At 35.9% G+C, this 11,211-nt stretch overlaps 1 protein-coding gene across 1 annotated transcript in view; it reads right to left on the reverse strand.

Annotated features, from left to right (window-relative positions):
- The window catches only part of LOC149535007 (chaperonin 60 subunit beta), a 49,986-nt gene extending 47,255 nt beyond the window's left edge, over nucleotides 1–2,731 (reverse strand). The window contains exon 1 of the mRNA XM_089806736.1: nucleotides 2,367–2,731. Coding sequence (XP_089662862.1) covers nucleotides 2,392–2,532 — 141 coding nt within the window. The 5' untranslated portion in view covers nucleotides 2,533–2,731 and the 3' untranslated portion in view covers nucleotides 2,367–2,391. The remainder of the gene's footprint in view (nucleotides 1–2,366) is intronic.
- Between the last annotated feature and the right edge of the window lie 8,480 nt (nucleotides 2,732–11,211).

An 11,211-nucleotide genomic window follows, 5' to 3' on the forward strand; every position in this document is an offset into this window, starting at 1 on the left:
ATAAGCATCTTGAATGTTGGATGTTATACATGCATACCCATTCACTTACTTTTTATGCAAGTCACCAAAGTGGCATTTGTGTTTAGAAGGCGTGGTCCCATTGTTTTTGCTCCTTTTGCAATGGGATCCCTTGTTGCATAGAGCCAAAACCAACCACTTTGGCTTCATAGCAAGTCTTTGTTTCTCAAAAAAATATCCCTTGCAAATTTTTTCCTTATGTCCTCTCGTATTCAAGTGTCATTCATCTTCATTTGAACACCCTAAACTTTGTGACTGCCTTTATTTTTGGTTTTGGCTTTGACATGCCATGTACTTCATCACATAGACTTAGTTGATCCATCTACTATCTCTCTTCATGTACCTTGTTGGGTTGTCTCAATTTTTTTGCACCAAAAACTTGGTTGATTTGTCATTTGTTGGAATAGTGGCCTTGGTTTCATACCCCTCTCGACTTAAACCATTGGCTCCCTAGACTCATCCTTAAGTTGCATAGTGTTGATCTTGCATAACATCCCCAGGCCATGTGACTTGTCTTGGAAATGCACTACAATGGTGTGGTGTCTACATGCATAAATGGTCCTCCATCCAATGCAAGCACCCATTTCCATATCTACTTTTCCTTCCACCTACTTCTACTTTGGGCTTTGTTGGCCCATTTACCATCTCTCTAGATGTACTGCCTCATTTTTCTTGCCTCATAGACAATGTCAATTTGTCATTTGTTGGAATCAGTTGCGTGGTTTCACAGCCTTCTAGGCTTAGACCATTGGTTCTGCACTCTTGTCTTGAAATTGCTTAGTGTTGATCACACCACTCTTGCATAACATCCCTAGGCAATGTGGCTTGTCTTAGAAATGTGCTACATTGAAGCAATGTCTACACACATCAATGGTGCTTCTTCCAATATAAGCACCCATTATCAAACTCTCTAATCCTTCCACCAACTTCTACCTCCTTGTCATTTTCTGTTCAGGCTCTCTCCTTTGTTGTTGGAGGTGGTTCATCCTTATAAATGTGTATGCTTATCTTTCCAATTTGTTGTGAAGAAAATGATCATCAAAGCTCTCACTTTAAAGGCTACAAACAGTATTGTGAAATGCACACTTGCTCCCTATCAACTCATAAGCAATCGAATTTCCAAGTCATGGCCATCAGATTAGATACAACTAGCCACCTTATACACTTTTATGCCCAGCATTTTTTGTTAATATGTTGGTCAATGCACAATGTACAGATCTGCAAATGATTGAACTTATATACATGTTCAAACATGTCCATCACATACTTCATAGAGATTGTGTAGGGCAAACCACCTCCCCTAACATGGCAAGATTGCATAAATGGTCCTTCACCATAGGGATTTTGAGTTTGGCCAATTACTCTAAGAGATCACACAATAGATTTTAGCGAATAGTATTGGGTGCAAATCAATGCATTATGTTGTTTATAGGATTAATCAGAATGCATTGGAGGCATGAATTCATGAAGGAAAATTCAAATTTGATCTGATCTTGTTGATGATTAGGCTATGAATAATGGGCCAAACTCAAAATCCCTCTTTTCATTGGAAAGGAGTGCTCTGACCGCTCTGTGTGATACGGGCTATAAGTTTAGGGTCAAAATTCGAGCTGGAAACAAGTCGATATTCTGGGTGACGCGAAACACTGCCTTTCCCAATCCAATTAGATTTCTTTTTATAATTGCTTCTAGGAAGCTAATAAACCAGCAAATTGCTGGACAGCGCACATATTTACTAGTCCCGGTTTGGTCCAAATTATAGCCAGAAGTGAGATCTTAGGCATCGAGTGTAATGATTATGAATGGCTTAAGATCCCCTAGCTTTATGACTCGTGTAGTAAGAACTAACTGTCAAAAATCTTTTGCAATATATCCTCGTGGTCTACAATTGTTGCCGGTATGGCTTTGGAGTGTTTTCAGCATTCGGCTGGTGTAAATTCAACCTCTCCTGCGATGGTCAGTATCCCTCCAGTTTATGTCAAAACGGATGCTTTGATTAAAAGGTTATGCAGATGTATCAAATCGATAGGGTAGATTATTGACAACTTTGTCAATTTGCTCCAGCCAACTGCCGTATCTTCAAAGAAGATGACATAATATGCATCCTTTGTTCAATAATCTAACTTATTTAACAGTAGAAGGAACTGCATCTTGTTATTCATTTACAGAAAACATCATTTGCATGGCATTATAGGACTGCTGCATTTTCAAAACAATAAAAGAAAAGTTGAAACCAAATGAAACTAGTTTTCAAAATGTTACGCCTATGTTTCAATCAAAACAAAAGCAGCTTAAATATTATGTGCTTGGAGGGAGTAAACAAATAGCATATTGTAACTGTTGAATACCCAAAAAGTGAAGAATGAAGAGCGATCAGGAAGCATCCTTGGCATTGATAAAGAAGGCGATAGAGCAAAAAATGGATGCGATAAACGCAAAAATCCAGAGGGCGCACCACAGTGACAATATCGCCACTGTCAAATCTAAACCCGTCTGTACTGCGCGGCCAAGCATCTTTTTCTTAAGTTCAATGTTCTCCCGGAAGTCACAAAACCTGTTTGAGCCCACCAAACCATTTGCGTTCTCCCCTCTACTCGTCGATGCTTTGGCCTTCAAGCGTGTTATCTGAACATGCTCAAATCGCCATGTGCCTTGTTTTTCTTATTGAAGGATAAAATATTGAGGGGTTCGTGTTACTGAAATCAACAAAATGAAGAAATGATAGGATGATATGATAGATTTTAATGACGTCCACGAGACTAAAGTAGTCTGTGGGACCCATGCAATCGCCCTCCCGAGTCAAGAGCCAAACTAGTCAGTTGCAAAATTTTGGTAAACTTGTCTCTTCTTCTCTGAATTTTGATAATCAAATCCGTTGTTCTCTTCACTTGATCTTCCTCAAATAAATAGTTGAAGTCCTTGTTCTGCAGAATTTTTGTATAATCAGATCTGATGTCGTTGTAAGCCAAGCATTCCATGACAAAGTGTTGCTCTGTCTCCACTGTTCCCATATTGCAGAATAAACATGTTCTGTCTGCCCACTCTTCCTTTGGAACTTGCCATCTACCAGTTTCACATCGCAGCTGATGTGAACTAGTTCTAATTTGTGCCATCAACATTTTTGCTTTCCAGTTAATAGGTGCCCTTATATAGGCCTTTTCATCATGACTAGAAGTGGGATTAAATTCTTTAATGTAATAAGATTTTTTCCTCCCTATGTGTCTTGTCCACAGAATATTGCGAAATTTTTCATTGACAAACTTTTTTATTTCTTTAATGTTATCCGGGCAAGCTTGGATATTGATATCCCATTTTTGCATCCATTTGTCATTTTGTTTCATCCATGTGCTTTTCCGCCTCACAAGTTTTTCCTCTATTACCAACTTGGGTCAACGATGTGTTTCTAGACCTTGGGTTTTCTTTAAATAGCTTAGCATTCGAATCAATGTGACGGCTTCTAATGGAAAGGAACCCACCTCCACCAAAAGGATTTCATACGGAACTGTGGTCTTGACTTTAAGATTGCATGTGATAAAGTGTTTTTGAATTCTTTCTACTTGCCGCCATTTCTATTTGGACATACTACTGCCCCACACTTCACATCCGTATAGAATAACCGGAGTGACCAGCAAACCAAACAGAGTTTTCATGGTCGTCCAATCCCATAATTCTGCGTTCCTGCACTTGTTTTGTAAAGAGTATAACGCCTTCCAGCCCCCTTGGATCCTTTTCGATCTACAAGTATCCCACTTGAGTTTTTTATGAAAATCGATGCCCAAGTATTTGTACTCTTCCACAATCTCAAGGGGGCTATTTTCAAATAGAAACTTGTCTTGTATGCCCCTATTCTTCTTTAGTGAGAAGATCATAATTTTGGTTTTGCTAGTGTTAACTTGCATTCCTATCTCATGACAAAAAAATTCTAGAGCTTTCAAGTGCTCTTTCAAACCTTTAGCTGTTCTGGCAAGAATTATGAGATCATTACATATAAGAGCAATCTTATCACGAAGTGGGCCAGCTGCACCCCTTTACCGTTGGTCTTGTTTATCCACTCTTCTAACTTGTCAATATAGAGCCCGAATAGCGTTGGAGAAAGCGGACACCCTTGCTTAACCCCGATGTTGCTGTCAAAATTTTCTGATATCCCTTCTGTCATTCTAATTTTAGCTTTGACCTGCTCATATAATCTGTAAACCGCTGACCTAAGTTCTTTAGGGACATCCAGCTCTACCATTCTATCCCATAGTTTATTACGTGGCACTATGTCGAAAGCTTTTTTAAAGTCCACGAAACAACAAAAAGCCTCGTTCCCCAGAGTGTCCCAAACTTTCTCTATCAAATGCCTGAGAGTGATGCCGTGATCTATAGTAGAGTGTTTTGGTCTAAAGCCTACTTGCCCTTTTGCACGTTTGCCTTCTGTTTCAGCCCAGTTGCTGATTTTTTGTTCTACCAAACTACCAGATAACTTGTCAAACAGTGGATTGATCATGATGGTTCGGTAATTAGAAGGATTGTTTATATCTCCACTTTTGTGGAGTGGGATCACCACACTTGTAGTCCATTTTATAGGGAAACCTTCTCTATTGACACTATTGAAAATCTTAGTGATGTGTGGTGTGAGGATTTCAGCACCCCATTTTAAGTATTCCGCTTGTAGCCCATCTATATCTTGCGCTTTACCGGCAGCTAACCTCCTAATGCCTTGAATAATATCATTTTCGCTGAATAACTCCCCTGTAGTCTCTGTTTTCATGGTACTATGCTCTCTTAGATCACATTCGTAGAGAGTCTTGGCATATTCCAGCCATTTGGTTCCTGTTATGTTATTCACTATCTGAGTTTTTCTCTGCTGAAGCTCTTTCCAAAATTTTCTGGGGTTGTTTTTACCAAGATTAATCAACTCTATTCTTCTCTTGTTCACATACTCTTCTTTCTTCTTTTTAATCAGTTGATCATACTCTTTTCTACTTTCTTTGTTCATGTTCTTTTTCCAATTCCTTTTTGCCATTTTGCACTCCTCATCAAACCAAGGATTGGCCGAAAAAGTGTTCTTGGCTTCTTTTGTGGCCCTAGATCTTTTACACTCCTCCAATGCTTTAATGATAGTAAGAACAAGATTATCCTTGTCCATAAAATGTTGTTTTTCAGACTCTAGATGGTTTCCTGGAACCCTAGACAGCCGCAAAAGAGAGTCTTGAAAAGTATCATGGTTTTCTTGTGTCATTAAAACTTTGTCAGTCGGAATCATCTTCCTTTTCTGTAAAAGTTTTGGAACAATATGTTGATCTTTAAAGTGAGTAGTCACCCTTATCAAGATGGGGTTATGATCAGATTTTAACTCTATGGGGCAATCTTCTATCTCAAAGTTAATAATCTTTGCGACATAGTCTTGCGAGCATATAACATAATCAACAACACTTTGTCCATTGTGTCTTTTGCATGTGATGCCTCTTGATTTAGGCCACTTTTCCATACCATTGCATATAACCATGTTGTATAGGTAGCATAAGCCTAGTAATTCAACACCAAAATGATTAATCTTTCCCATGCTATCTTGTGAAGATTTTTCCCATTTTTGTGTCCCTTCTTCTTCGAGCCAAACTGGATCTCTGCCTTCATTGTCACTCTCCTTAAGATTGAGAGTTTGGTTGTTTGTTGTTCTAGCATTGAAATCCCCTATTAACATTATTTCCCCTAAAGAGCTAAAGGCTGCTATGTCTTTTTTTAGCGCAATGAACGGATCTTCTCGATCCAATCTATGTTTTTTATATATTTTTTAGCCTTTTGGAGCGAAGTAACATATAGCCACCCTTGTAGAAATCTGATTCTCTGTTATTTTTATCCAAATATACTGCTTGTTTACATCTTCTTTTTCTAAGTTTACAAATCTACTCCAAGTTTCTTTTATTAGAACGGTGATGCCTCCATGCCCCTTACCATTATCTATCTTTTCATTCCACAGTGATACCTTCTTATACCCTTTAAAATCTGGAACTCTACATCCATCGTGTTCATGAGTCTCGGTAAGCATAATGATGTCATTATCTTTAGCTATCGGCCCTAACCCAGGTCCTTTTCTCCAAGGATAACCTCTACAGTTCCAGCTAACTATAGTTAAATGTTCCTGGGTGGGCCCGAGTTCCTATTTATTGCGTGTGATTTTGTCGCTGATTTGGGCTTTGCCATCTTGTAGCCACGCCCACTTGCCTTTTCCTCTTGCTGTTTTCACTTTTTCCCATTCCTTCCTCCTTTCTTCTTGCTGAGTTATAGTGAGGTCATCATCAAGATATATGTGTGTGCCTCTAAGAAACTTCCTCTTGCTGAAAATGTTATTTTTATCTCCTATATTCCTCATTGTCACTCTAACATGTCTATCTTTGCCTCCTCTAATCCATTTTTCGATTCTTTGAGCTTGTATGGTTGTTCCATGCCAGTCTAATTGGTCTTTAAAGAAGTTTTTAACTAAATCCGTTGTTTTCTCCTGTTCTCCATAGTCTCGTAGCCCTTTGACAACGATATTTGTTGCTTTCTCATTTCTTTCTTTTTCCTCTCTAATCTGTCTCCGAACTTGTTTTTCTATGTTGTCAATAGGAGTGTTTGCTGGCCCCTTTACTATGTTGGCCCATGATCTAACTTCTTCGATCTATTCTCTGAGTTGATTCTCTTTTATTTCCATATTGGCCATGGCATCTTGTATATTTTTCATTTGCGAGTTTTTGTCTGCTTCTGTAGCCTCTCCTTCTCCCGTAGTACTTGTTGCCGTCCTCTTTTCCCCTACTTCTTTCTTTAACAATATTAATTCATACTCTCCTTTTTCCATATTAAATTGCAATTTTTGAATTTGTTCTCTAAGTGACTTGACCTCCGCTGCTAGCTTCCAGTTATCTTCAGTAACTCTTTTCATTGTGATACTTTCTATTTGGCTCCTCTCTTCAAGTGCCCACACCCTTTCCTTCATAGCTACTAAATCGTTCACGAAAATGTCTGGATACCACATCATAGGTGTCCTTGTGGGGCTGTAATTATTCGGTAGCCCTTCCTCCACTGTGTCTATCACCTGAGAATTATCTGGCTTCCCTTTACCGTTAATATCTCTGATATTATCAAACTGCTTAATTGTTTTAGAGATTTCAGTCGGCCTCAGACTTTGTTCTCCCTCCCTTGTGCTGTCTGGGGTTTGTGGAATCGATTTTGGAAGTAAAGCTGCTAACTTCCCTCTTTTTGCATTTTTAAACTTTCGTATCTTTCTCCGTCTAATTATTCTTTTATATTGTTTGGCATTCACATAGATGTAGTTACCTCCTGTGAGTGGTCCGCTGGCTTGTGATAAGCTCAAAGTGTTTGTGGGTAAATTACCATTTGTCCCTCCAAGATTGAATGAACTCATGTGTCCGGCTAAGGGTTCTGGAATAGTGAGCTCTTAGCTAAATTAGCGTGCAATTTTTTAAGCTCTTCATTAGATTAGTATGCAATTTTTTCATACTCGAGTCTTGAATTGGTAGTCCCGCCTACGAGAGGCCTACTAGAGGCGGAGACTGAAGGTTACATGCTCCAAATTGTCTTTTGAGAATTGTGCAATTCTTTCTTATACTATGGTCTATACATTTTTTCTTATTATTAGTCCTATAAGGCATGGAACTAATGTTCCCCATAGCCCCTCTCAAGCTATCAATATTAATTTTTTCATGTATTAAACCAAAGTCATAATTAAAAGTTTTTAAGGTATGATTTAAAAAATCAATTACAATGAACAAATTTTTATTTTTTGATTGGCCGACATTTCTTGAGAGTTATTTTGATTTTTCTAAGTAAAAAATTAAAAAAATTAAAAGGTTGTGGTGTTCTAGAATCTTCCCCAAATGCCTCGTCTTCCTCAAAATACAAAATACGCATGTGAAATATACATATGTGGGAAGGACTTTAAACATGCATAGTGAACAAAGCATTCAGATTGGCATGAAAATCTAATATTTTTATGAGGCGCATTTACCTGAACAGGTCTGAGCATATGCTGAATAACTATACAGAACTCCATGTCCATGCAAAAACAAATATTCTTCACTAACAAATATTCTTCACTTTTTAATGACGCGAGAGATTGCGTTGGAGTAAAAAAATCATTATTCAATGTACAATTTATTTAACAGCAATATCGGTAAAATTAGTTCTATTTGTAAATCAATTTTCCCTCTCACACAATGACAACATGGTAACAAGGCAATACATTAAATGTCACAGCTACGTTATAAATGTTTTATTGACTCTATAAATGACTCTATCATTTGTAAAAATATCTGTGTAAAGGTTTTAAGAATGAGATATAGTCGATAGATCACTTGTATATATTTGCTGCAATTTTTTACATATCTTTGTACATGTAATAATGTAGATCCCTTGTATATATTTGCTGCAAGTTTTTACATATCTTTTTACATGTAATAATGTAGCTCTTAATTTTGATTCTTTTTTAGAAGGCTTTTAATTAGTAAATTGTATATATTTTTATTATTGTATTTATATAAAAAAATTATATGAAATCAAAATTTTCAATCTTATAGCTATTGTATGGCACAAATTTATTATCTTAATTTCTAATATTAAAGTCTCATAGACTAAGCTCTATTTTTCAAAACCAATATCCGTTCTCACTATACTAACCTTTGCAACACAAATATGACAAATGCTTTCCTTACAATATGAATTGTAAGCATTAGATCACAATTGTTTTTCCTTTTCCAAAACTTTTGTTTCAAAATTCATAAACAAATTCCTTTACTACATTCATTTTGAGTTATTAAAACATAAATATATATTTTCTAGAATACTATTACATTTCAAACAAAATAGAATGAGTAACTAAGACATCAAAAAAACTATCTTTTAACCATAATCATACCATAAGGCAGGGACTTAAGCTCTTCCAGAGCTCTTGTTAAATTAAATTAAATTTTTTAATTTATTTTTTCTATTATTTTCAATGAATTTTTCTGGTACCATTTTTTAATTTTAGCTTGGAAAATTAGACAAAATTCAAGACTGATTTTTGCAAAATTTGGTAAATAGCATTTGCCAAACCTTCACGTGTCATTTAGTGTGCATGCTCTTGAAAGGAGGCAAAAGTTTAAGATGACAGATGGACAAGCATTGTACTTTTGTCTGCTTCATTATATTTCCTTCCAATATTTTGACAAAAAAGGTGTAGTTGATTATGTGGTTGCAACATGGAAAAAGATGGAGTAGAGACTTCGGCATCCATTTTTGTGAAATACAATCATTTCTTCATGGTAAGAAAACAACCAGGCATTTCATTAAAAGAATGACTTACTGTAAAGTTGTTGAATAATACATTCATTTCACTTATACTAAGCATCAACCTATGATGATACATGAGGTGATTTTTCTTGAGTTTGAAATTTTCTATAATGCTTTTGTGTAGATTATTTGATCTTTTTAATGTTTCTTTATTTGGAAAACCCATGTGGAAATAAATAGTTTTTTCACACTTATGTTGTGCTAATGATGATAATTTATAGATATCAAAACATATTACCTCTACATGTGTTGTACTTTTTTCTATAAATTCTTGATTTTATAGGTTTTTTTTACTTATGATGCTTTTGTAACACTATTATCAACTTTGTTCCCATAATTCTAACTTTAGTATGATAAGCCCACCTCCAATTATTAATGTTTGAATTAGATATGAATTCTCATTTTACATTTTTTTAACAGACCTTTTAAATCAAGAAATATTCATATGAGGATTATAGATATTTGCAGTATAACATGCCAAAGTCATTGGGAAATTCAAGAAAGATGCATAGATTGTCATGTAGGGTGATTATAGAAAAAAATTGTGCATGAGAAATCCCAATTCTTATGTTTATCCTATGGTTTTTGCACTTTTTTTAATTAACCTAAAATTATTATCTTTTATTCTTTTTTCCTATTAGTTGTCCTCCTTTTGGTCAATCGTATTTTTCCTTTCTCCTCGTACAAAAGTTAGAAAAAAAATGAATTTTTTGTAAGATTAGAAAATTGAAAAATGGCATTTATTCTCCAACCCACGTGTCTTAACTTTATTTTCACATGTTGGCTATTGTTTATACGTGGCAATGGGAAAATGGGGATTTAGTTTCATAAACAACTAAGGCTTCGTTGTTATGTTATATTTTTCCTTCCTACCTATGCAACACTAAAAACAACTATCATGAAAATTAATTTCATTTAATTAGTGAGTAATTAAGTGTTGTTCCTTATGAACCATTCATTATAAAGTCCCTTAAGCTCATCAATTGATAATTAGAAAGCCCCTTAAACTCTGTAGTTAAACATGCTCAGGCTAGAGTAGTATTGGGATGGGTGACCTCCCGAGAAGTCCCAATGCTTCACCCCTATGAGCATCACCTAAATCCATTGAGTGCTAAGTGTTCCATTTATTCTCATGAGAGATGGATTCATGTTGAATCATTACTCATGAAACATGGGTCGATGAGTTTGACTCAAAATCACACAGTTAAATCCTGATAGCAATATCACAATTTGACTTGTTGTGGAAATTATCTCCTACTTATCAATTGATGAGCTTAAGGGGCTTTCTAATGAATGGTTCATAAGGCACAACACTTGGTGAAGGTTTTGCAAATGGCTTTGCAAGCTTTGGGTTAAACCATGGAGGAAACTTCGTAGTTAAGCATGCTCAGGTTGGAGTAGTACTGAGATGTATGACCTCTCGGGAAGTCCCGATGCTTCACCCCTGTGAGCATCACCTAGATCCATTGAGTGCTAAGTGTTCCATTTATTCTCATGAGAGATGGATTCATGTTGAATCACTACTCATGAAACATGGGTCAATGAGTTTAACTCAAAATCACACAGTTAAATCTTGATAGCAATATCACAATGTTGGTTATTGTTTATATGTGACAACAGGAAAATGGGGATTTAGTTTCTAAAACAGCTTGGGCTCCATTGTTATGTTATATTTTTCCTTCCTACCTATGCAACACTAAAAAAAACTATCATGAAAATTAATTTCATTTAATTAGTGAATAAATAAGTTTTAGTGTATGGTTCAAGTAAAAATGACTTGATGACCTATTTAATCAACCAATGGGATGCTTATCTGATTATTTGCAGAAGTAGTTTCAGATTCTTCATAGTGTCCATTGAAGTGAAATAACATCATCCTTT

The sequence above is a fragment of the Cupressus sempervirens genome, chromosome 10, assembly GCF_028749045.1.
Source record: "Cupressus sempervirens isolate cs-2001-9-10 chromosome 10, ASM2874904v1, whole genome shotgun sequence".
NCBI classification, from domain to species: domain Eukaryota; kingdom Viridiplantae; phylum Streptophyta; class Pinopsida; order Cupressales; family Cupressaceae; genus Cupressus; species Cupressus sempervirens.